We start from the raw sequence: 26,294 nt of genomic DNA on the forward strand, positions 1-26,294 counted from the left end.
GGCTCCGAGACAGGTGGTGACAGCTGCGGCGGTGGGTGGGAAAGAGCTCGCCTGCCCAGCCCCTGTGCTCGAAGGGCTGCTGTGAGATGCTGCCTGCTGCTCCTCTGCTCCACGCACTGGGACATGGCCATGCCTGTGCCAGCGGGCACACGGCTCCTGCGCAGGGTCAAGGGCCAGAGAACCATGCAGGCAACCAGGTTGGGAAACACTTTTAAGCTCATCAAGTCCAACCATTCCCCAGCACTGCCAAGGCCACCACTAACCCATGGCACAAAGGCCTTGTCTCCGGTGTGTGAGCACTTGCAGGGATGGCGACTGCAGCCCTGCCCTGGGCAGCCTGTTCCAATGCCTGAGCACCCTCTGGGGCAGGAATTGTTCCTCAGCTCCATCTAAACCTGCCCTGGTGCAGCTTGAGGCCGGTTCCTCTGGTCCCATCCCTTGTTCCTTGGGAGCAGAGCCCAGCCTCTCCCGGCTCCATCCTCCTGTCAGGCAGTTGTAGGGAGCGATCAGGTCCCCCCTGAGCCTTCTCTTCTCCAGACTGAGCCCCCCAGGTCCCTCAGCCCTTCCCTATCACAGTTGTGCTCCAGGCCCTGCACCAGCCCCATTCCTTTCTCTGGCCCTGCTCCAGCCCCTCAATGTCTCTCTTGTAGCGAGGGGCCTAGAGCTGAGCACGGGAGTCACCAGGGGCACAGTCACTGCCCTGCCTCTGCTGCCGCACTGGTGCTGGCACCAAGACGCGGCTGAACGCCCGACTGCCCGCGCACACGCTGGCTCCAGTCCAGCCGTCAATCGGCACCAGCTCCGCCCGTGCTCCTATTGGTTGGTATCGCCATCACTCAAGAAGCCGGGCAATCCTATTGGTTCGTGCGGGGAGGGCGGGAAGACTGAAGCGGGGTTCGCACCCTCCCGTCCCCCGGGTCGAGCTTCCCCTCCCTCACCGCTTGGTGCCTCTGCTCATGCGCAGCCACGATGCGCGCGCAGGCAAGGGGGGTTAACGCCTGCGCAGTGCTTGGCGTGCACCGAACCGCAGCGGGGGTCGTGGCGGAGGTTTAACGGTGCGGACGGCGGTGCGTGAGCTGATCCGGTCCGGTGTGGCCCGGGCCGTCCTGCTCCGCCTCCGCTCCCCCGGCGGCCGCCCCGCCGAGCCCCGACCAGCCAGCCCCCTCTCCGCCAGGCTCCTCTGCAGCCCGGCGCATGCGTGCGGCCGCCCGGCGCGGCGGGGGCGGTGCTGAGGGGAGGCGGCCGGAGGCGCGGGGCCGGCCCGGGCTGAGGCGAGGCGGCGGCGCAAAATGGCGGACAGGTTCTCCCGCTTCAACGAGGACAGGGACTTCCAGGTAACGGCCGCGCCGCGGCGGGTGGGACCCCGCGCCTCCCGCCTTGGCTGCGGTGCCTTCAGGCCGGAGCGCGCCGGTTCCATCCACGCACACGGCCCCCCCGTTCCCCTCTCCGGGGCTTTGTGCGCGGGCCCGGCGCTCCGCCGCAGCGGGTAGCGGCACAAAGGGGCGAGCGAGGGGGCTGGTACCGGCTGTCAAGGTGACCCGCGGGAGGTGTCCCCGCCGAGGTGACCCTCACCGCGGGATCGCGAGTCTGGGGGCTTTGCGGTGCCTTAGGCCGGGGGCTGTGCGGGAACGGCGGAGTTCGCTGAGCCCGCGCCCCACCAGGGCTGTCCCCGCTGGTGCCAGCGGCTGCTTCGTAATGGGAAACGCGGTTTCCTTCTAAACCCTTCTCCGCCCCCCCCCCGGAAGAAAACACTAGTGTTTCGCCGTAATTAGCGCCGCTGTGGTGTTTTACAGGGGATTTAAATAAACAACGGGAAAGTGAACGTTGTCTCATTAAGGCTGAACAATGACATTTTGTTTTCCGACTTCAGCCGAGAGAGTCTCGAGGTCAGAAAGAAAAACAAAAGAACAGCCGCAGCTCGAGAAGAGCTATTGATGAGCTTTTCTGTGTCGTCCTTGTTTCAGGAGCCCGAAGTTGGAACAGTGCTTTGCACTCCAACTCTGTTTTTCCATCCAGAGATACGGGAGAGTTCCTAATAGTTGCAGCGCTTGCGTAATTATACTTAATGTGGCATTAAGTTGTGATCTCGTAAGCAGCCAGGACATCCAGTAGTCTTCACTTACGTTGTTCTTTGTGGATGTCTGGGAGTGTAAGCTTCGTAAGTCGTCATTCAACTGTGTTAGAATGAGGACACAGGTATCTGTGGTTGGCTGCCCTGTTTGCATTACCTTATCTAGGCACAGCTTCCTAAAGCAGCCCTAACCACTGGGGCTGGTTTGCATTGTGCTTTTTCTTAAATGAAGAAATGAGTCGTAATTACTATGGAACTGGTCTGATTTGCTTTCGAAGTTCCTGTTTCAGGAAGTGGAGCCAGGTCCTGGGTTTGAAAGTATGTTGCTCGTAATACTTTGCTTTGAGAGAGGAGGCGAGAGAATGAAGAACCCAAACCAGGTCAGGTACTGCAGGGTATAGCCAAACAACCAGTGAGCTCTGTGCATTGCACAGCTCCTTCCCCTTTTGCTCCTTGTCCTTCTCCCTTTGTGGGGCAATCTCTTTGCAAGAAAATAAATGATTGTAGCAGCAAAACCTGTTACTGTGTCACTGCATTGGTCATGCAGGGAGAATGTGTAGTGATGTCAGAGAGGAAACAGGGCTCCAATCTTAAAAGCTGTCGAGCATGCTCTAAAACAACAACCCTGTCCCAACCCTGTTTTCCCTTGACTCTAAGAAAGGGCACTGTTTTTAATTGGGACTTTGTGCCCCATACCAGGGTTTCATTGGCTTTCCCACAGAGTAGAGTACGAAAGGAAAAGGTAGGGTTTGTTTTTGCAGCAGGGTAACTTCTCCTTTCTCTCCTCCCTGAAGGCCTTTTATTTTGTATGTTAAAGCTTTGTTTGAAGGACAAATGGAACCTGTCCTCTGGGAAGAACAGCTTGGAGTTGCTTAAGGGTTGCAGAGGACTGAATGTCAAATCATGAGTTAGGAAAGAACCAATTAAAGGGAGACTGGGCCCAGGTGTCTTGGCCAAGGTTGCAGTGAACTGGTGGGAGCTCAAGAGCCTGTGCACGTATCCCTGGCAATTGGTTAGGCTGGCAGTTTTTTCTGAAGTATGTTGCTGGAGGAAGGCTTTTTCAACCTTTTCTTTCCCTCTTCATCAAAGTCACTTTCAGAGAGGATTTTTGCCCTTTTTTTTTTTCTCTATACTGAGGTGGAGGTCACTTGAGATAGAACACTGGTGTGGAGTAAAGGAACTGGTTGGATATGGCCAGTGCGTGCAGGTCCGCTGTAAAAGCTGTGCTCTGACAGTTGCTAAGTGTAGGTAAAAATATGCCTTCAGCATGCAGCTTTTGCTCATCCCTCTGAAATCCTGCCCTCAAAATTACAGCAAAAATAAGACACTGTGTTAGTGTGAAGTCACAAATTTAAATGCAGGCTCCCTTTGTGGGAGTGTTTCTGTTGGTGTTAAGGCACTTTCCTCATGCAGTTCCTAACAGTTGAAATGTAAGCTTCAGCAGGTGAAATTTCCATCCTTTGACAGAGTATGACTGAACATGCTCCTGTGCTGCTGCTGGTCTGATGAGCCCCAGGTAGGCATGGCAAAAGGGAGATTTGAAATTACACTGCTCAAAGCAGGGATGGATGTGGTGAGGGAGGCTGCAGAGATCCCTCAGATTTCCTTCTTGGATTCTTTCCTCCTTGTGATCTTCTTGATGGAATAAAAGAATGTGTGAGAGGAAGAGAAACAAAAGGTCAGGAACCTTTTAGCTGTTTGGAAGAAAGGCAGATGCCTGGGGATTGGTGATGTGTTTAATGGAAGAGTCACTGGATGAAAATACAGTGGTTTAGAGTGCTCTGTATTGTTGTCAGCCTTCTTTTTGGAAAGAAATGGGAAAGATTCTGTGTTTGGGAGGATTAGTTTGGCAGAAGCGTGAGTGGAGCGTTGGTGTGGGCAGGGCAGAGGTGAGGTTAGCAGGGCAGGGTTAGCAGAGGTGATAGTCAGGTTTCTGAGCTTCTGAAATGCTGGAGAGAAAGGGGTTAAAGGCAAGAGAGCTGCTGAGGGCTTTTCTCTCCTCCCCTATGATGGACTAAAGGAAGCTCGGGGTGATTGGTGAAGGCAGGAGTGGAAACTGTACAGCACTGGAGGGAAGGAAGGAAGGGACCTAAACCAGCCAAGAAAAAAGGAGGTGTGAATGGTCTGAAGTGCATAAAATGGCGATGGGGGAGAAAGGTTGTTGAGCAGAGGGATCAGCTGAGGATTGGTGGAATAAGGGGGAGTGGGGGACCTTGGGCTGCAGCCAAAGTGATGTTCTGGGTGTAATGAAAGCAGCAGAGGGAATGGAGACACGCTCAGGGGGTTGCAAGTAACCCTATGGAAAAGAGCAGCTAGTGCAAGGGTAAGAAGATCATTTATCTGGAGGATTTAAAGATCATGCTGTGGAGGGAGAGGAGGATTATGTACTCTGAAATGATTCCAAGTCCTCTCTGGTAGGGTGGAAGGAGCCTCAGAGCTACGGATGGTTTGAAAGTTGGAAGTGCTAGAGGAGCAGGAAATGGCATTGGAGGATATCACTGCAATGAGGTGGTCAAGCAGCTTTTGGGGTTTTTTATAGGAGTGTCTTGTTCTTGCTGTGTAGCTTTAGAAGCTGCACAGAGGTTGAAGATCCTCTTTTCGCTGCATGCTCTCAAATCTTAGAGGAACTCAAGGGCAAGCCCCTGGTTTTGACTGCATTTTGCATGTGCTGAACTTGAGGGCACGTTCAGTGTTTTCAGTGTTTTGCTTTGCTCTGTCCATTAATACTTTATCTTCCCTGACCCAGGTAGCACAGCAGTTTACCTGGGAGGCTTCAGGCACTGAGATGAGTTACCAAAGGAGGAAGGTATTGGTGACCTTCCTTTTTTTTCGTCTCTGTAGGCTCTGAAATGGCAAATTAAGTCTGCTGGATGCCTTACCAGATATATCCCAATCTTCTTCCATTTTCCATTGCAAAGAGGGGTTATCTTGGAGTGGGCTGCTGACAAGCTTCATCCTTCAGTTACAGGAGTGTAGTGCTTACTGTCACGGGTGTCTGTCACTGGGTGCTTCTGCTGTCTCCGTGATTGACTGACTGGCTTCCCCATGGTACAGACTTGGGAACCACTGTAACATCCAGTAGGGATGAACGAAAGCTGTCGACTGTGTTCACAGTGTTTTAGAAGCGTTACTGAAAGCTGTGTGAATACATGAGACTGCTGCAATAAGTAATACTACTTTTTAGTGTTATTTTTGTAATTGCAGTGATTTTAGTCTCTAGATTAACTGTACTGAACTCCAAGAATGAACACTGTGGGTGTCTCCATCGCACAGAAATCCAGTGGAGCTCCCAGCTACTCGCAGATGTTAAGAGCATGTTTTCTTGCTCTAGCTTTCTCCTTTTCATTGCTGAAGCAGAAATATTACCAGCCATATGTGCACAATAGTTTCCTCCTCCTACATGAATGTGCTTCATTGCATCATTAGCCATACGTAACACAAACTTTTCTCTTGGTTTTCTAGTTTGTTGTATAGTCTCTATAATACAAGAACACTTCCATCAAGCGCAATGCTGGGGTTTCTAAACTGGGTTGAAAAACCACTCAGTTTTTGGGGGTTTTGCTTATGCCAAGAAGATAGGTGATTGTTTCTTAACTCCCCAAAGAATTTGAAGAGCACAGCGACCAGGTTGCTGGTCCTGGCTGGTCTATGCTTCCAGCACAGGCCAGCTGCTGCCAGCAGGTTGAGCTTACTGCTGCTGGCATGGAGATTTGATGCTTTTAACTGGCAGAATGGCAGGGCTCAGGTTTGTTCCCAAGCAGCTTAGCATACCGGGCATCTGGAGCTTCCACATCTGTTTTTTCAGTGGTGTGTATTGTTGGTGGCTTCAGCTTCACTTTGTTTCTTAGGTGCTGCCTAAAGCATATGTGTTTGATTTTTATATCCTTTAGCAGGCTGGGCCTGCTCATGGGGTATGCAGCAAAGGAAGTTGGTGGCTTTCCTCTGTGCTGCCAGAGACTGCATAGGGTCATTTCAAATGATATTTGTGACTGGAAGACTTGCATAGAGGAGTCTGGAATAGCCTGTATAATGTACAGAGATAAAGATCTGTTTTACTGCTTTATTCTTACTTGCTCTTCCTTCGTTAGATGCCCTTGGACTGCTGGTTTTTATCCTTTTTGCTACTGTATTGCTGGAAGAGCTTTTAACTGGGATTCCTCCTGCTTGCTTGGGTGCAGTCTGTGCTGCTGGGCTGTTTGTATGGGCTCTGAGAGGAAAACAGACTGTACTAGTGAGTTCAGGCTACCTGGCAGGGTCAGGTTGCTCTGTACAAACACATTGCCCACGTTGTTGCTTACTGTTTGTTGGGCTTCATGATCTGCAGAGTCAGCAGTTGCTCTATTTCCCTTCTGGTCATTGACAAAAATGTTGAGTGGTACCAAGGCTGGTGAAATGAGTTAGTTTGGATCAGTCAGTGTGCTCCTGAGGGAGGTTTTCTGTGACATTTTGGCTTAGAAACAGTCCTTTATCAAGTAAATGCCAGATTAAAGAAAAAAAAAAAAAGGAAGACTGGACAATGAAAGCTTGGAAGTTTGTGGTGGTATGTAAATAATATCAAGGATATAAAATGATTGATGTCCCAGCAGGTTGTTTTCTCTGTATCTCCTGTGTGTGGTTGATGCACTGGAGGGAAGGGGTGGGATCTAGAGGGGCCTGGACAGGCTGGAGAGGTGGGACCATGTGAAACTCATGGGGTTTAACAAGGCCAAATGCAAGGGCCTGCGCTTGGGTCGTGGCAGTCCCCGGGACAAACACAGGCTGGTGGAGACTGATGGAGCAGCCCTGAGGAGAAGGACTGTGCCCAGTCTGTGATTCTGAGGTTGAAAGTCCTTGTTAGTCATGAGGATACATGTGCGGGAAGCTGCAGCATCTTCCCTAGTGAGGTATAGAATTACAGAATCATAGAATAGTTAGGGTTGGAAAGGACTAAGATCATCTAGTTCCAACCCCCCTGCCATGGGAACGGACACCTCACACTAAACCATCATGCCCAAGGCTTCATCCAGCCTGGCCTTGAACACTGCCAGGGGTGGAGTATTCACAACCTCCCTGGGCAACCCATTGCAGTGCCTCACCACCCTAACAGGAGAATTTCCTCCTTATAGGTATGTTAAGAAATGGCTGAGAGAAAACTGGGAGCGTGAGAGCGATGCTGGTGCTCTTCAGTGGGGCTGCTGGAAGTGCTGGAGAACTGAGCAGTCCCTTGTGTGCTGGAACAGTTTCTTGCTGGCGCTGGTAACAGCAGAAGGAATCTGAAAGACATTTAAATTGTTCTCATTTGGTGCCAAAGTATGCAAAGCACAGCGAAGGAGGGCCCTGCCTCTGGCTTCCACTGCTTTGTACGAGCTGTTTATCTCTCAACTGGAGAACATGGTTTTAGTTGGACAGCTCTGGGTATTTCTGTGCACATTTTCCTAGTTTCAAGCTCCTGACGAGTAGTTTTGCATGGGGTCTGGCATAGTGTTTTTCAGTGTTTTTGGGCTTGACAGTAGAATTTTGCCATCAAAATTAACTTTCAGTTTGGTAAACCAAAGATGCCATCAACTTCTCAAGGGGTAATTACAAGGTGCTGCTTTCAAAAGTGCCAGGTTAAATTCAGACTCAAAGGTGAGTGATTGCTTCTGTTGTGTTGACTGGAGAGGATTTCCAGGTTAAGTGTTCTCAGAATAATTACTGTGTGTTAGCCTGCAATGAGGTTTTGTGGCAGCTTTCCTGAGGTGTTGACTGTAAACATGAAGCTGTTTTGGAGGGGGTGCAGAAGTGCAGTGTCCCTGCTCCTCCACCTGCATGGCTTATTTATGAGAAGGCGCTGGGATGGGGATTTAGAGCAGACGGCAGGCTGTGAGCTCCCCCTGGTTTGAGTGCTTTACCTCTGCATTCCTAGGAAAGGATAACTGGGGTTTTTGTTTCATCTTTATAGTCACTACAGGGAACAACAGGAAAAGGGATGACTTTATTCTGGGAAGCATTAACAAAGGCTTTCAGGTACTAGTACAAAGCTGCTTTTTATAGTTTTGAGAAACCACACATCCTTTAAACTGACCCAAGAGTGCTTCCAGTTTGAGCAGGGTTGGATGGAGGCATTTTAAAGTACAGCTTGGTCTTAAAAATGTGTTTTCTTCTGGGTGCATAATGAATATTTGGGAAACACTCCCAAGCTACACTCTCCTGGAGTTGTTTTTGAATTCTCTGGATGGATTTCTAACCATCAGCATGGTTGGCTGCATCAGTTACGCTTTGGAGATCTTCCATCCTATGGAGTCATCAGGTCCTGCTTAGCTGAAAAGGGCAGCATAAAATTACTGCTGGAGATTTGCAGTCAGCGCACACAGCACAGTGTGGATCCTGCAGAGAAATGATAAACCCCTTATGTTTTGATTGTGTGTAACAAACAGTTGATTAGTGATGGTGAGCTGCATTTGGGGTTAACCCCTTCCCTATCCCATCTCTGGCTGGAGTTTAGAGGTGGTGTTAGTGAGGATGTCATTGATTGAGCCCCACAAATAAAGTAAGTTCTATCAGACCTCATCACTTAGACCTTTCATACTTGATCTTTGCCTGGTGAGGCTTTTCTTCTCCTGCCTCTGACCCATGTGTAACTATAGCTGCGCTTGGTGGCCTGTATCACCGTCGGGTGGTGCATGGGGGCCTGCAGCAGTCAAGCTTAGGGCTGTGCAAAACTGGCAGCTCTGGTAATTGCTGACTGAGCCAGGAAGTTTTTAAAAAGATCTAGGTGCAAAATGCAACATGAGATGAATACTGATTGTGGTTTGTTGAAATTCCTAACCTCTGGGTTAGGCAAGAGCCTGGTGCTCTGTCAGATCCTTGTGGATTCCTGTGTCTGTCTGCCTGGGCCACTGCACTGGTGCTGGCCTAGCAGCACTCGCACAGGTTCCTGGGTGCAGGGCACTTGCGGAGTTGTCCTAGGAGCCATGTTCAGAAAAAGCTGATGGATGCTGATGTGCCTGGTCCTCCCAGAGGTCTTGCAACTGCACAGTCTCCTTTAGAAAAGAAAATGTCACATTTAGTGTGATATTTATTTCTGGAATCACTGAGGGTTTTTTCCCTTGATCCTGCCATATGTGTGCAGGCATGAGGAGTTTGGAGAGGAGCATCTGCTCACTTGGGTTCAGGTGCTGCTTTGGTTTCCTATGCTGGACTGGTGAGACCTTGGATCTGCTCATCCATCCTGGGCTAGCTGCAGGGAATGTCAGAGCAGACACTGGGAAACAGGCCGTGCATTGTAGCCAACGCATCTTCCCTGGCTTCATCTGCACCAGAAAATGGCCTTTCTGGTGGGTGCTCATTCCTCTTTGTAGATGTTGCGAGTGTCTCAGCTGCTGGTGTGCAGCCAAATGCCTTCAGAGCCTTCCGGGCTGGGAGTGGGTTTGGTTAAACGTTTTAAAGTGGCACTTGTGGGTAACAACCCCAGATTTTATGGCTTGACTTAATCTTTTGGGGAGTTTAAGATTTATTGATTGCATTGATGGATAAATAGAAGATGCACAAGAGTGCTGATTTGCTTTAGGGGTTTAAAATTCCGTTTTCTAAAGTAAATGCAATATGATTATTTTTTTCTTTGAGTCTTCCTGATCTTCTGTCAGTGTAAAACTAATTTTTTTAATATCTAGGGAGCATGCAATGTTCTTCTCAAGTGCAGTTAAGCAGTCATGAGCACGCTGCGCTCTTTTCCAATGCAGTTAAGGAATTGGGGAGCACAGTGAGGCTGTTCTACAGAATGACTTTCTGTGTGGCCACAGGAGCCAGTGTTGCTGTGCACCTTCCTAAGCTGGGCCTGAACCTCATTGTGGACATAACCAGATTGTTTCTGCTTTGGTATCTCACCAGCTGCATTCTGCATGATCCTTCCCAGTCATCACTGGTGTTTGTGCTGTGAGGCACAGGGGTTTATGCCAGAGGCTTTGTCTATTTTACTTCATTCACACCAGTGAAAGTGTCGTCCATCCCTGTGACTTGTGGAGCAGGCAGCATTTCCGCATGTATCCTCATTCTGGCTCTTCACATCTGCCTTCTGTTGGGTTTTGTAACTTAACATCATCTTCTTTCATATTAATAATCCTGTTGGTGTAACTGAGCTCTCTTGTTGAGCAGTAGCTGAAAGGACAGCTGAATGAAGGCATTCTGAAAGGAAACCGTTGCTTTCACATCTCCATTATGCTACTGCTTTGTTGTAGTTTTCTCCCATCTCCACATGAGAGCTGTGTTTCAGGGTTTGGTCTGGCTCCTGAAATGCAGCCTGACTGTTCTTGTGAAACAATACACTCATATCTTTGGGCTGTTCATAAAAGAAACCACTAATTCCCATCAGGAATGTGCACTATATGTCATGTATTCTGCATGCTGACATCTTAATATGCTCTGTGCTTGGAGAGACTGCAAAGAGCAGTCTGGTAATTAATACCCAGGGAGGTCTAATGGCCTTGAAGCAGTTGAAGAGGCTCATGGTTCTTCCCTCCTTGTGTTGATGATGCTGTAGGTGACTTAGAAACTGCACTGCTCAGGCCTGGGTTTGGATGCACCCTTCTGGGGAGCGGAAGGGAAGGAGAGGGCACATTTTCCTTCTGCCTTGCAGTTTATAGAATCATTGTAGAACCATGACTGGTTTTGGTTGGAGTGGACCTTAGAGGCCATCCAGTTCCAAACCACTGCCATGGGCAGGGACACCTTCTGCTAGAGCAGGTTGTTCCAAGCCCGGTCCAGCCTGGCCTTGAACACTGCCAGGGATGTGAAGGTGCTTTTAAGGGGTGTTATTTCCTCCCACCCCCCTGTAATATCTGTGTCATTAGATGCTTTGTCTTTGCTCACCTTCATGAAAAGGTGCCTCCTGTAGAGGAGAGGATTAATTTTGTGGTAATAAACTTACTCTGATGATAAATGGGCTGAAATTAACAATTCATTTTAGTTGCAGGGAGTCATTTATTGGCAACAGGTCTTTCCACTAAAGATTTTGGGATGAAATAATGATGAAGTTCTTTTTATATTAAATTATACTGACTGGGTCTCACTGCTGCAGTGTTTGGGACCTTGCAAGTAAGACAGCAGCAGCAGTTCCCTTCCCCCTTGCCTATTTAATATGAATTACTTCAGAAAATGCAGTGATTCCACAATGTTTTAATCTTGGACCAAATGGCATTCGTTGGGCCAGAGCTCTGAAGCATTTACAACCCAAGTGAGGGAGAACAAGGTCTGAAGCCCTGCATGGACGCAGCTTTTGTTAGTTTTCACATGCTGTGTTTAGAACTCCCCGGTTAAACGTGTGAGGGCTCCAAGACTTAAGGTTTGGCAAAGAGCTTCATGCAGAGATCAAGCACTGGGAAAGTGGAGGAGAGGGCATGTGACTGTGAGTAACCAGAATGGGTACCCAGCCAAAGCTCAGCTGATTTTACATAAAAACAATTACAGGATGCAGACAGTTGGCTCCTGGTGGTGAATGCAGCAAGGAAACGGTGCATAGGGAGTGTTTGGACGGTGAAGGCTTGTCCTTCTCATCTGAGTAGTAAAATATATTGACCTTTGTCATGAAGCACCCAGCGCTGGAGCACTTGCTGTCGCACTGAATGATGGCAGTACATGATGCTCAAGTGGAAGGAAGCCTCTCATCTTATTTGTTTTATTATTCTAGGATGGAGGTGACATCTGTAAGAAAGTGATACAGGTAGTGCAACACTTCTTGTTTTACAAAGCGGAAGTGAGCCTGATGCAGGCAGCTTGGAAATGGAGGGGCAGAGGATGGCTGGGAGAAAGGTGCTTTGTTCAATCCTGAAATCCTGCCCATGGCAGTAGGAGGAAACTCTGTCATTAGCTAGCAGGGCCAGGGTTTTACTGTGTCTCTGTAATAGTCATGGGGAAGAAGGTTTTGAAATAGGTTTTTGTTAGTGCTGGGTTTAATGTAGCTGTTATTTTATGGCTTGGTATCCATTTTGTAGGGATTGAGTTCTTTTTTTTTACCCAGAGGTTCCTCTGAAGAGCAAAGCATCACTCGGAGTCTGCAGAAGATGCAGATTAAAATCCCATTAAAATGTGGTCTGTGCTTATGGCTCGAGTTCCCCAGAAGTGTAATTTATTCTCAACAGATTCAACATCTAGGATTTAATGAATTGTTACATTTAAATGTTACATTCAGTACTTTGTCTTCCTCTGATCCATTGGCTTAAGATTCAGCAAAACAGAAATGGATCCCTTTGATGGGCCAGGTTGAAGGACTGGAAAAGAAGGAAGCCAGATGAAATTCCCCCCAACTCACTCCTTGGCAAGCTCCAGGGGTGAGGAAGCAAAGGGACAGGCTGGGCTGCCTTAAGTCCCACTTCTGGGAGCCCTGTGGTTACAGGCAGCATCATCTTAAGCTGTTTGCCATGGCCCTAGAAGTGAGAACCATTTTCCCCTGCTTTAGGTGCCATCATGCTGAACAGGCTCATAAACCTGACCTCAGCGTGCTGCTGAACAGTCCTCTGGCTCCTTTCCATGGCAGCTCCTTGATGGTGGAAGGGCACTTTTTCCTTTAGCATTTAAGTATTGATAACTGAAGAGCAGTCTGGGTGGTGAGTATTGATTTCAGTTCCGTTTACACTTTGTTATTCTGCCTGAAATGACCAAGCCTGGAACAGTCAGTCCCTGTACAGTGAGTGAGCTCATGGACATCCCACTGCTTTGGTGTATCCTGGGGTTCAGGGTAATGGGGAGCACTCTGCCTCTCCTAAAACCTCTAGTATTGCTGCTGTTTGTAAAAACCAGTAACCCATCCCCACTCCCCTTACCAACAGCAAACCCCCAAAGTAGATATAAAGTAGATAATAACCCCCAAAATATATCCATATATAAAGTAACCCCCAGAATATGTAAGGTGGATAACAGTGGGATCACTGGAACCCGGGTAGGTGGCTTGATTCACTTCCTGACTCTGGCACAGTGAGTGCTCAGAATCCCTTTGTAATTTCTGGGAGGGGGAGTTGGTTTTAAGCACAGCAAAATGGAGCTGTAAAGCCTCAGCTAAGCAAAGCAAAGCAAATTCCAGCTTTCAAACTGGAACTGACCCTGGCTTTTGTAAAAACAGTTTCAAATGCCTTGGCAGGCAGTGTGCTGGAGGAGACAGTGAGGAGGCAGAAGTATTTTGCCAGTTCCAGGTAACTCAGTTGGCATATTCGGAGCTATCTGCAGGCAGCAAATCGTGTTGTGAAACTGGGGGGGGGGGAGGAAGTATAGCTTTAGTTTTGCTGAGAGTGTTTCCAGTGTGTGTTAACTAAATGTTATCATAGAACCACAGACTGGTTTGGGTTGGAAGGGACCTTAAAGCTCATCCAGTTCCAGCCTCCTGCCATGAGCAGGGACACCTTCCATTAGAGCAGGTTGCTCCAAGCTCCATCCAATATAGCCTTGAGCACTGCCAGGGATGGGGCAGCCACAGCTTCCCTGGGCACCCTGTGCCAGCGCCTCAGCACCCTCACAGGGAAGAGCTTCTGCCTAAGAGCTCAGCTCAGTCTCCCCTCTGGCAGGTTAAAGCCATTCCCCTTGGCCTGTCCCTACAGGCCCTGACGAAGAGTCCCTCTCCAGCTTTCTTGTTGGTCCCTTTAGGAACTGGAAGGTTTCATGTGGGTTTATTTATCATTTTTTAATATATATGAAGTTTTATTGAGATGTCTTCACCTGCATTCAGCAGCATGTGTGCTCTTGACTGCTTTTGTTCTCTTGAGCACTGCATTTTGGGAGGCTGGGCAGTGTCCTCCTGCCTTTGGGGCAGGTTTTCCCTTGTCTTCTCCCTGCTGTGCTCCCTGACGTCCAGCACACACATGTCCAGCCTGTCCATCAGCACTCTCCCTGGCTCCAAGAATCGCTGCCTTTTTTTGAGCAGCTCAGTTGCATGTGCATGGCGAGTTTGCCTTCAGCTTGCTCCTTGAAGGCTGTCCAAAAACAACGGATGGGAGTGGATTGCTGCCTGCGGATTAAGCCCCAAGCTTGCTCTGAAAAGGCCGTGGGAAAGACACCTCTGGGAGAAGAGCGTGGCCTGGGTGGATTTACTGCTGTGGGTGATGGACAGGCTGGTGCTGGGGCAGCAGCAGTGAAGCACGTTCTCTTGGTAACAGGTTTTTGTCAGGATGGGCTCTTGCAGATTCGCATCATTGGATACAAACACTCGTTCCAGAAGATTTTTGGACGCTGGTGCCTGGCCTGTAGAGTTCCAACAGGCAGTGCCTCACAGCTGGAATTTGCTCTTTCACATGCTGGCTTTCATTAAAATTCTTGTAGAAGGAGTTGGTGTTGGTAGAAGTGAGGAGGGTGACAACATGTTTCTGTTGGCAGTAGTGCTGTATGTTCCTGCTCTAAGTGCTTGCGGAGCCGGGATGCAAAGGAAACCTGCCAGGTGCTTGGTGCATATGAAGCAGCCAGAAGGAAAGGAATGGGGGACAGCAGGCAAGGCCATGGCACTTCCCAGGGTTCTGTAGGGCTGTGACACTGAGCAGTGCCCACGGGACACAGGAGAGCCCACGAGGTCACCCCTTGAAAGGGCTTGTGGAGCTGCAGCAGCTCCCCTGCTTGCTCTTGAGTTCACAGCTTTCCAGGTCTGTGGTGGATGTTAGAGCTGCATCACAGACCTACCAAATGGCCAGAAATGGTTCACCACCATTGCAATTCCAGAAATGGTTTGCTTTCTAGAATCAAGGAAGGGGCTGTTCCAGACCATAAACAAGTGCTGTGGGCATTGGCAGAGGTTTTGTTAGGTACCACTATAGGGTTTTGTTGGTTTAAGGTATGTGAAATTACAGGTATGCCTCAAGCAGTTTGCATTTGAGGCTGCAAGAATAGCCTTGGTCCTCTTTAGAGGAGAAAAGACAACAAGAAACTTCTTTGTAGTGGTGGTGGGGTCAATTCCTTCTGCTTCTTGTCCTGTGTGCTTTTAAGGTTGGCACTGGTGCTTATGGTCAGTGTTTGCATAGACGACTTAGACTAAAAAAGCCAAAAAGGATTGTCATTGTAAGTACTTGATATTTTGCTGATTTCCATGTTATGATTATCATCAAATTGGCTTAGTTTTTAGAATATTTCTTTTTCTTATAGCCTGTATGCTGGATTGGGCTGTATTTAACATGTTCAGTCATTAGCAAAATGATATGTATATAGTGTTATATAAATCTGACTGTACGCAAACATGAATCTTGACACAAGACTGTTGGAAGTGTGTTCTCTACCGTAGAACTAACCCTCCTGTTCTGTTTCAGGGCAACCACTTTGACCAGTATGAAGAAGGGCACCTGGAGATAGAGCAGGCATCCCTGGACAAGCCGATCGAATCGGTAAGACACAGACTTACAGCATCAGCAACCACCAGCAGTTAGGCCGTGATCGGATGGTACTTGATGTGAATGCAGTGAAATGGGATAGGCATGGGCATCTGTCTGGCAGTACAGGGCTAACTGTGTGTGGTAAATTGCATGCAGAGCTGCAGTGGGCCTGGGATTTAATCTTTAAGTAGTTCTCATAAAACTATAGGTGACTAAATTTTAGTTCAACACAGTATTTTGGAAGTTATTTAAAATGACACATTCATTCATAGAGATTTCTTTTAAGTTTTTATACTTTGCTTTGAAGGATCATTTCAGTTCGTAAGTGAACCTGGTAGAGCAGTGTAGCAAGATGTAGTTTGATCCCCTTTTAGTTTCTATGTTTGGGAAACTGGTGTGTTCAAGTGTTAGAATGTCACCTGCAGGATGGAAGCACGGGTGCACAGCAGTGGAGCTGTAGTGGTCCTTCCCCATGAGTCTGAAACTGCTCCAGAGTTTCTGTAAAGTACCACTTGGAGGTGTGGAGAGCACAGCCATAAGATGGGGAAAAGCAAAGTTCTCTTTAGTTTTACCTTTTAAAGCTTTTTAATTTCTCTCCTTGCAAAGCACCCTCTGCAGTCTTAGGCACAGTAGCTTGTTCAGCCTAAACTGGACCCAAGTTTGGCACTTAGCTCAAGCCAAATTTCAGTTGCAGTTTCAATATGAGAGCAAGAGAACTCACAGTGAATACTCGAGGGTCGCTTAGTGGTGTCCTGCTTAAGACTTGATTTATGTTAAGAAAGTATGAAGTGTTTCTTTTCCCTGTTAATAATTGAAGTTCTCTGTTTAAGTTTCTTCACATTAGCCCGCACTTAGAAGAAACTTAGCCTTAGCTAAAGGTGGATAGATGCTTTTCATTCGTGTGTAGGTTGGTGTTGTGTGTGTTTGTGTGCGTGTTAGATGTTTACCAAAAAAAAAACTTACACAACTTGGGGTGTTCGACGTTTTTCTTCCGCAGCAGTTGGCCCATATTAGCTAAGCAGCCATGATCTGGTTTGTATTGCACGGTCTGCCTTTTTAATTTCTTCTCTAGGGTTTCCTTTCCCCCCTTCTTATTTCTGTTCTTCTGGTCCAGTGAACACTGCATATAGTACCTACTGTCTAAATGTGCTGGCATGATGCTAGATCTAGGCATGGCAGTAATTGATGACGCATGAGATAATGCTGCAGAGATGGGAATTTGTATTCAGTGTTCTCCTGAATACTTCAATCTTACCTTGTGATATGGGGATTTTCATTAAAATGCCAAGCTTGTTTCCTTGCGTAAAGATAATGGGAAACACTTGTTTGGAGCCCACTCCCTGGAATGAGCATTTCAAAGTCATTCAAAAATGTCCAGACTGAATGATTTCTAACAGTGTTTTCTCAGAGGAGTAGAAGATGTCCTAGGTTCCATCCCTCTGGTGATGTGAAGAGCAAGATGCCCACAACTGTATGTAAAACATTACCCACACAGAATCTGCAGGTTTGGCACTGGTTGCAGCTTGATTAATGTTGAACTGCAGCTCAAAAATTAAATTAAATGAAGGCTTTATTATTTTATTAATATATATATCACCATTCAACTGTCAGGATATTATTAATCTTTACAAGTTTTTGGTAGGTTTAACATGTATAGTTCAGCTTAAGGGTTCTGTGTGAGAATGGTTGGGTGCGGAGGACAAGCAAATGAAAAGGCTTGCCAGGAGAAAGAGTTAAAGCCTTAAATTGGTCTTACTGTAAATCCGTTTTTTTTCCACTCTTCTTATGTCTGAAGCAAGTGTTTCAGGGGGAAGCCCCCAGCCTGGGACATGAAGCTCTAGGAAAGAGCTGCAGAACTGAGTAAATGTATGTTCTGCCTTATCACAGCAGCTGTGCTCCATGTTGGAGCACACTTGTGCTGGCTTTGTGTGCTAGTCCCACAACTGAAAAGCTGTGACTGCTGCACAACGAGGTTTTTGGTCTCATGAACAGCCCAGTGTCAAACTGCAGGCAGACACAACCTGATCACTTCGAAGTTTAATCTTCATGTGGTCTTCACTAAATAGACTTTTGTTTCTGTAGCTGGAAGCACAAATTACTTTGTCACGTTTCCTAACACTGAGAAAACGATTTTGCTTCCACACTGTTCATGACTGACATGCTTTTAGAATGGACAAATGGCACACGTTAGCAGAAGGGGTTTCCTGTCAGAGCTCAGGGGTGCACCCCTCCTGCAAGTTTTTGCACCAGGAAAACAGTGTTCATGCTGCTTTTTCTGCTTTGTATTTTTTGCTGTTTGCTCCCCCCCAAGTGGGTGACATCCTTGTTCTGCAAAGAGAGGGAAGGAGTAAGGGCAAGTCTGTAATTTGCAAATACCACACATCTAAATATTTGCAATATTAACAAATTGTTTTATAATCCTTACCCAGTTCTCTGTTAGCAATTCAGCTGACCTTTAAAAAGGAATCTACTCAGAGGAATGAGTAAGAGCCTGTGCTTCACATTATGGAAATAGTTTGGATGACAGATGTCTTTGTGTGAGGAAGGGTGTTTATAACAATGGCAGATGAAAGTGCTTCCCAGTTAAAAGTTTAAAGTTTGGTTATCCTGCAGGCTGAGAGTGGATTAAGCATATTCTAAATGTGCTTCTTGCAGCTTCTCACATCTTAGTCACATGGAAATGCTTTCAAGACTAAAGGTAGCTTGCATCTGGGAATCTCGGGGGCAGAGGATGTCACTCGGAGCCTACACTTGACAATCACCACTGAAGTGAGATCCATCTCTGCAGCATTATCTATTGAGAGGTGCTGACTGTACTGCTACAGCATGCAACTCAAAGGTGGCTGGAAAAATAGTTTTGGGAGTCTACAGATCATTACAATGTTGAAAGATGTCCTCAGTTAGTGTTCTAGTGGTGGTGTTCCTGTGGAAATCCTGCTTTGGACAGCTTGTTTAGGCCAAAGATGGCTGGACTGAAACATGTGATAGAACCAAAGTACACTTACGGAAAACAGAGCTGACAGGAGGTAGTGGAAGCTATTTGCCAGTACTAAATTGAAGAACATTTCCTAACAATGGGCTCTTCACAGCTGCAAATACTGATCTTCCCCCCACTCCCAATAACTGTTTTTTGTTCTGGCTTGAAGATGCTGCGCTCCCACTGGCTTTTCACATCAGCGGAGCCACAGGTGGCCTGGGCACATCAGCGCACTGAACCCTTTTTCAATTCAAGAAGCTTCATGCATCTGTTTTAAAGTATTTGAAGTGCACTGAGCCTGAGTGGGAAGTCACAAACTATTGCAGCTTTAAGGGAAACCAGATTTTCTTCATGTTAATTCCTGATTTATACTTGTTATTGAACCTTGTTGCTGTGAGTTCCTGGTTCTCTCTGCCCACCAGTACAGTTCAAGCAGGAGAGAACAGCTCTCCCTTAGAGCAGCCCCATCCCCATGCAGGCAGTGTGCAGTGGCAGGGGGCGACCCAAGCTGTCACCAGTGCAGGTTGGAGGCCAGATTGCGAATCACCCACTTACTCTGGAGCTTGTTAGTTTGTTCTTGTCATAACTAACAACCAACCTCCCCCCATCCTGCTCAGTTACACAGGGAGGAGCTTGAGCTGCTTGAGGTTTCAGGCTGTGTTAGTTTGATGCTCACAGGCTGTTGTAGATGACTGTATGAGCTGAAGCTGGGTTTGTTGCACTGTATATCTGTACAGATCTGTGGACTCCACTAGTTCCAAAGTGTCATTTGATGAGGCTGCTGATTTGACAGTTAGCAGTAGCCATATGTGGACAGCGCTATAAATAATGTGCTTCTTGAAGCTGAATGGTGTAGCATTACTATTTGGCTTTTCTCTCTAGTCTTCATTGTGTCATCTGTAGTGAGCTATAGGTTTTGTTTTGGGAATCTTTTCAACCTCTTGTTTGCATGGGTTCACCCAGTAGCATCTGATCCTTGCTTATAGATTCCTCAATACACAGTCAGCACAGCTTACAATCCACTCAAGAGATGCATGGCCCTGCAGTGTTGAGATGAACAGTGTGAACACAACATGTGGGTGACATGGGAATCCCACGGAAAACATGGATCAGGCAAAACTGGTGTTTTGGTTTATCTGTAACACAGCTCCGTCCATTGACTGGGGGTTCTGTCCCACTCTGCAACATCATCAGAACCTTCCAGTTCTTGCACACATCTTTTCATTGTAGGCAGTTTTTTTCTTTGTCAGAGCACTGGGCAGGTTCAGCCTGGAGAAGAGAAGGCTCCTGAAGGGAATAGCTTAGAGCGGTTCCAGTGCCTAAAGGGGCTCCAGGAAACCTGGAGAGGGGCTTGGGACAAGGGCCTGTAGGGACAGGCCAAGGGGAATGGCTTTAACCTGCCCGAGGGAAGACTGAGCTGAGCTCTTAGGCAGAAGCTCTTCCCTGTGAGGGTGCTGAGGCGCTGGCACAGGGTGCCCAGGGAAGCTGTGGCGGCCCCATCCCTGGCAGTGTTCAAGGCCAGATTGAGTACTTTGGATGGTAAATGTTAGCTCACCTGCTCACTCCACCTACTGGAGGACTTATTTTGGCTGCCTCAGTAAGTCTGATGATGGCTGTAGCGCCAGGAGCTCCAAAACAGTGTAAGGAAGCAAGGAGCCTGGCACCAGTCTGTGAAACAAAGGATTTCCTTGTGGGGCTGTTGGCATCTTTGTAGATAGCTACAACTCTGCCCATAAGCAGACTGGTATGAAGTGGGGATAGTTTAGTCAAAAACAGTGACCATTCTTGACATGGACGGGAAAGTTGGTGCAGAAAAAAGACCTTTCCTATGTGAAAGAGGCCACACTTTTACAGAAAGTTCACTTACTAAAGCAATACTTGCTGCCCCATGGCTTGTGGAGTGGCTCTCATGTGGGAGCCCAGCAAGCCTGGCCTTCCATCACTCCTTTTTTAGGGCAGCATTTACACTGCAGAGCAGTCCTGAGGCTCTGCCTGGCTGCAAGGTCTGTGCTAGGCGTTTGGAGTGGAGGAAGAAGGTTGAGCACCACTAGAAATGAGCGGGGTAATGACTAGGTCTCAACTCGCGTGTTGACATTAAACTTTTGGGGCTGTTCTCATTATTCAGTGAACCAGAAGATGCTCCATTTCAGTCCAGTCCTATTTCAAATTAGGAAGTTTCCTGAATTTAGGAAAAGTCACTGCTTAGACAAACAAATGGAATCAACTGGGGAGGCAGGGGAAAAAAAACCCTTCTGGGAACTGAGCCAGGATCATCAGGTGCAATTCCAATTCCTGTCAAGCAACTTGCGGCCATCCTCTTGAGTGGGTTTGTAAAAGTGGTGCTAATGTGTATAACCCTTCTAAATTTTCCTTTTTTTTTCCCTTTTAACATTTGTTTTCCCCGTCACTGTGTCAGTCACAACACGCCGCTCTTGAATCTCCCAGCTGGTCTTGACTTGTTGAGTTTCTTTTATGCTTTTCACTCTTCTTTAATAAATACATTACTTGCAAGCAGTGAATTGAAAACAAAGCAAAAGAAAAAAACCTACCATTAGTGATTGGACAGTTTCTTACTTTGTGTTACATTTAACTGTTCTTTTGACAGCCCAGTTTTTAAAGCCAGGTTCGTATGGAAATGCTTTCACTCCACTTGCACTGCTTTTGGAAATAGCATACTGCTTCATCTGTCTTTATTTTAGTGCATTCATAACACAACACAGTCAGCACAATGTCTCATCTCCACTTAGCAAAAGATTGCAAAGTCCTCCTTGGCCTAGTTTTTGGTTTTCCTTGGGGAAAGCGCAGCCATTTTTGTCAGCACCAGCTTTCCAAACCGGAGCCAATAACCTGTGTCAGGCAGAGCTGAGTAATGGTAGCACAAGCAGTGTCACCCACAACCCCTTCATCCTCAGCCCTTTTGCCTGACCCTGCAGCCGCTGTGGCTGGTGGGGACAGTCTGCAGCACATCTGCTCCCAGGTAAGTTTTCCTCCACTTCCAAAGAGCTCCATGGTGTTTGTGGTTAGAATCCATATTTGCTCATTTTCCCTTTTTTGAATATACTGATTTAAACTTTTAGACCCAGACATTTCCTTACTTCTCTTTTAATTTTTCTTTCCATGTAGCCCTAACTCTGTCCTGGGGGAGGACTGGTAGTGTGGGAGAGATGTATACTTGACAAACAGTGAGACACAATGGCTTACTTTTCTGGCATAGCATTAAACAAAATGAAACTTATACTTGATCCAATCTTTCTGAGGCAAAACATGTCCATACAGCCAATATCTTTGGGAAGACTGTGTCTGTCAAGCTGATGGACCAAATTTCTTCCATGTGGAGGGAGTGCAAACTCCAGTGCTGTTCCATTGCTGTGGAAAACTTGATTATTTAGTTAAAGAAACCTGCAACATCTAATCTATTAATTCATTTTGATTTAAGATCCCATGTCCCACTCAATGTGATGGACTTGCAGCACACTAGAACTCAGGATATAGAATCATAGAATAGTTAGGGTGGGAAAGGACCTTAAGATCATCAAGTTCCAACCCCCCTGCCATGGACAGGGACACCTCGCTCTAAACCAGGGATATCTTGAGTTGTGGTTCCTTTGAACACTTAAGAACCAACAAATCCATATCTGATTCTTATCATGAGAAGTTGGACACGGTCCCAACCCAGAGTCCTTCTTTTGGAGCTGGCAGTTGGTCACTGCTGCTAAACTGATGGCTGAGGACATCAGCTGTGGATGGTAACAAGCATGCTGATAGCACTGGTGGCCTCTTTGAGGGAGGAAACATTGCCCTATCACACACCAGTTCCCCTCAGACCCCTGCTCAGCCCCGGTTCCAAAGCTGACACTGAATTGCTGCGTCCAAATATAGTCCTTTTCCTTTTTTTTTCCTTTTTTTTTTTTTTTTTTTAGGAAGATGAGACATTATGCTTATTGTTTCCCCTACATGCACTAATGGTTCCTTGCTGTTAACTTATTGCTAGGCCTGTTTCATTCTAACATCTTAGTATTTTTGTTAGTTTACATGTGAAATGCATCACCCAGTCTGTGCTTGAGCTCATTTTATTTGATGGATTTTCTTTTCTTTTTTTGTTTTACTAACCTCACTGTTTTTTCAGTTTAATATTGGCTGCATGCTAGTTTATATATATATATATATATATATATACACATATATAAAAACCCAATCAAGTCTAGCCTGGATTTTGCTCTGATTGTGTTTTGGTTTCTAGTGGTGGGGCAGTCTTGCACTTACAACTTACTCAGTATTCTCAAAGCCTGACACAAACAAAATGACTAAACACATTGTAGATTTTCTTTACAAAAGAAAACAAATCTTTAAGTGGTGCTGTCTAGGTGATGGAGCTGATTGTATAAATAGCTGGATTTTCTGCCTTTTCCTGTCAATTTTTATTGGTACACTTGATTTCCTCCCACATTGCTTTTTTATTTCAGTTGATTTTCCCCTTTATGTTAAACGTGATGCACAAAAGTTGCCCAGCACACCATCAGAAAGTGACCCTCCCAACCCCAGCCCCTGGAACAATTCTAGCCAGCAGTTTTTGACATTTGTCTTTCCCTTTTCTTGGGCATTTAGCACCTTTTCAGTAGCATTTTTTTGCATGCATATATATGTAGAAAAATCTCTTGCTCATTACATGTTTAAATGTCAGTGGGAAGGGAAGAATTTATTATTGGAATATTTTTGGTTTGTTTTCTCTGTTCTGTCTGTCAGGATAATATTGGACACCGCTTGCTCCAGAAACATGGCTGGAAGCTGGGCCAGGGATTGGGGAAGTCGCTGCAGGGTAAGTCAGTCGCTTGTGTCTGAAACGTTCAACACCAGCTCCAGTCTTTAACAAAATGATTTCTGCTTTTTGTTCCTACATTAGATTCCCCCCTCCCCCCCCTCCATTATTAATATATCCAAACAAGTGCACTGTTGAGTCTCGTATTTAGCAGTGTGCAAGTGGAAGCTGCTGCCTCACTTACTGGCACAGGTTAGACATGATGTGTGTGTTTTGTACGTGTGAGAATCACTGTGTTTGGCCTTTCTGGGGGGAGCTGGATTAACTGCCTGCTCACTAACAGGTAGTGGTGCAGCTTCTAAAACTGTAATGATGCTCTGCTGGCTGGATGCTTTGATATTAAAAGAATTAAGAATACAATCTAGTTACAGTGGCCTCTCTGCATGTTTCACCGCGGTGTCAGAAGCCATTGGAAGGTGAGTGAAAGGGCCACAGAAGACTGAAGGTGGTGGCAGAGCTTTCCTGGATGGGAGAGGCTCATTCCTAGCTTCTTCTCCAGAGGCTTTCATGGTTTGATTTATTTCTGTTGGGGATTTAGCAGATCTCCTTGAGGCGCTGCAGTGCTGGTTGAGCCATTGCACCGAGTTCTCCTGTCTTGAGCCTCAAGTCTTCCCATGCCACAAATCCCAGGAATTAATTTGAGCCAGTGCTGCTCACAGCTCCTGTGGGTGGCTCCAGCTGTTCCCCTGGCCAGTGGCTCCTGCTCTGCAGTGGTCCTAGCCAGGATGGAAGCATGCAACCATGTTGTGTTGAGGAAAAACTGATGGTAGTGCTTCCTGTCAGTTGCTCCTTCAGAACTGCCAGTGTATAGAGCCTGTTCTGCTGTAAGGTGCTCAGCACTTACACTGGCACAAGGGTCTGCCCAGGTGGTTTCAGTAGAAACCTCTTACAGTGGTTGAAACTCAAGAGCACCCTGAGTTCCTCAGAGTAACTTACTCATGTTCCCATACCCTTAGTCTGAAGACCTGGGAGCTCGTAATTGGACTTCCATGCCCCTACAGTGAGCCATTAGAGATAAGTATTTCTGTGCTCTGGAGGCCTGTCGGGAGGTAACGAGTCCTCTGGACTCTGGGAATGCTGATTAATCCCTTGGACTACGGCACTCTAACTCCTCAGACAGGACTGCCTTGGTGGTTAATGCTTCCTGCTTCCTCTAACACGGTTTCATGTGAAATCCTCTGGTGAATGCATGGCACTCTTGCAGTCTTCTTGTGTCCCATGCTGGTGCCAAAGCTCAGGATGTGGTTGTAGCTGTCATCTCTTGGGCTTCTGCTTTGGCATGGCATTCACTAGATGTGTAACTTGGTCTGCTTTCTCTTTTGGGTGCCCCGTATTGCACTGTACATCACCAATGTGGAAACACGGAGAGTTTGAAAGAAGCTCAAGCCTTCTCCCAGCCCCAGATGGACTCAAAAGCACAGCCCCATGGGGCCCTGTGCTGTGTGGTGTGGCAGGCACAATGTGATGAAGCAAACAGCCCATTACTGTGCAGTCTGGAACTTGGGGTGGCATCACTGTGTCATGGGGATGAGAGCCAGGGCTGCCCATGGGCTTAGTCAGGCATTTGGATTTGGTACTTGTCCAGATTTAGATCTTCCCACTGTGCATTTTTGTACCATATCTCTTCTGTATTATTGACACTCTGGTGATTTGAACTGCCTGGAAGCTCCAGGCAAATCGTGGGTATGGGCTGTGAGGGTTTTTCTGCACCTCCTGCACCACAGTGGAAGTGCAGGAGTCAAAATAACCTGTCTAGTTTAACCCATCCAACAGACAGACAACCAGCCTCTCTGGCAGAGGATGTGGAGTTCTGCTCCACATAAAGCTGTCAAGTTAGTTATGAGCATTTAGAGCTTGTGGCACCAATGATGATCATGTTGGGAATTTTTAATTCATTATCCAGTGACCTTTTAGATGACTTTTGGATCATCCCAAAATCTCAATACAAACTGCCAGGAAGGAAATGTTTGCATCCAATTTTCTTCTTATCCTAGGAGTTTGAAGAGTTCAAGTCACTTGATGTGCTCCGAGAATGGAAGAGCAAAGCAAAGTTTCTTCCCCTCTTCCATGCCCTCTTCTTGCTCAGGAAGGACAAGGAGAGCTTCCTAAAGAGCTGTAAGAAGAGCAGATGAGGAGTGTCTCAGTTTTTAACTTGCTTCGTGCTGTGCTTGAGCCTAAGATGTTCAGGAGGTTCCGGTTTAGATGTGCAGCTTCTACATGAAGTAGAATCACTTCAGGTAGTCTTTGGATATGGAATCTGACCTCCTGCAGGAGGCCCTTAAACTAGATTTTGGGTTACATGTGTGGAATTGATACTGCAGTCATCTTTGTTCCATGCAGTTGGCTTTAATATCAAAGGAAGTTGATGAGTTCAGTGTGCTTGTTCTGTGCTGTAGCTTTTCATTCTAGATGTTCATCTGAACTGGGGCTCCCTATTCAGTTTTGGTGAATCTCAGAGTTACTTTACATTACCCTTGCTGGTCAGAAATGCTTATTTCTTCTAGGAAGGCCATTATGTTGTTCAAGAAGAACTTGTGGCTTTCTTCATGTTAACTGCCCACTGTGGGTGTAAACCAGTGGTGAGAATGCTGAACTGTTTCTCTGGAGCTGGAATAGCCTCAAATTCACACTTCCTAATCCCTGGTGGTAAAAATCTGCAATTGTGGTGCAGATTTACCACAGGCTGGCTCCTTCTTTGCAGAACCACAGCAGCAGAGTCATTTGGAAGCTGCCTTGTGCTGTAACTCCTGATTAGGCCATCGAGCTGGTGGAAGAGCTGAGCCAGTTGGAGCAGGAAGCCCATAATCCATGTCTGTAATGACACAGCTGTACTCTTAACACAGGGGCATCTTCTGTTTTGGTTCTGCTGTGTATTGAGCAGAGGATCAGACAGGGATAGTGCTGTTGTCTGACCATGCAAGGGCTAGAATAGGGGGTCAGAGCAGCTCACCATGAATTCAGCAGAGTCCTTCGTCTGCTCATCTCTTCTGATGGTTTTCACATTTTTTCCCACAAACAACGTGTGTTATATTTGGAGCTGATGCTTCAGCTTGCTCACAGCCAGTGAGCATGAAGGAGCAGGAGAGGGGGTGGCCAGTTGACAGGGATCTCTTATAATCTGCTTCTCAATAGAAA

At 46.9% G+C, this 26,294-nt stretch overlaps 1 protein-coding gene across 7 annotated transcripts in view; it reads left to right on the plus strand.

Annotated features, from left to right (window-relative positions):
• The first annotated feature begins 1,192 nt into the window (after positions 1-1,192).
• GPATCH8 (G-patch domain containing 8) overlaps positions 1,193-26,294 on the plus strand; it is a 49,503-nt gene continuing 24,401 nt past the window's right edge. For 2 of the 7 annotated variants that reach the window (XM_061343187.1, XM_061343183.1), the window contains exons 1-5: positions 1,274-1,334; positions 15,304-15,378; positions 16,364-16,398; positions 20,949-20,966; positions 23,087-23,159. Coding sequence is in view for 1 of the 7 variants with exons in the window: in XM_061343181.1 (XP_061199165.1) it covers positions 1,290-1,334; positions 15,304-15,378; positions 23,087-23,159 (193 nt within the window). In the remaining 6 variants the exon portion in view is untranslated. Of the gene's footprint in view, positions 1,335-15,303; positions 15,379-16,363; positions 16,399-20,948; positions 20,967-23,086; positions 23,160-26,294 lie in introns of all 7 variants that reach the window. The other 5 variants (XM_061343189.1, XM_061343185.1, XM_061343186.1 and 2 more) reach the window with 3 other exon arrangements.

The sequence above is a fragment of the Neopsephotus bourkii genome, unplaced genomic scaffold (genome assembly GCF_033783945.1).
Source record: "Neopsephotus bourkii isolate Nb327-2 ecotype Australia unplaced genomic scaffold, CSIRO-AGI_Nbou_v1 NB_1821, whole genome shotgun sequence".
Taxonomy (NCBI): domain Eukaryota; kingdom Metazoa; phylum Chordata; class Aves; order Psittaciformes; family Psittacidae; genus Neopsephotus; species Neopsephotus bourkii.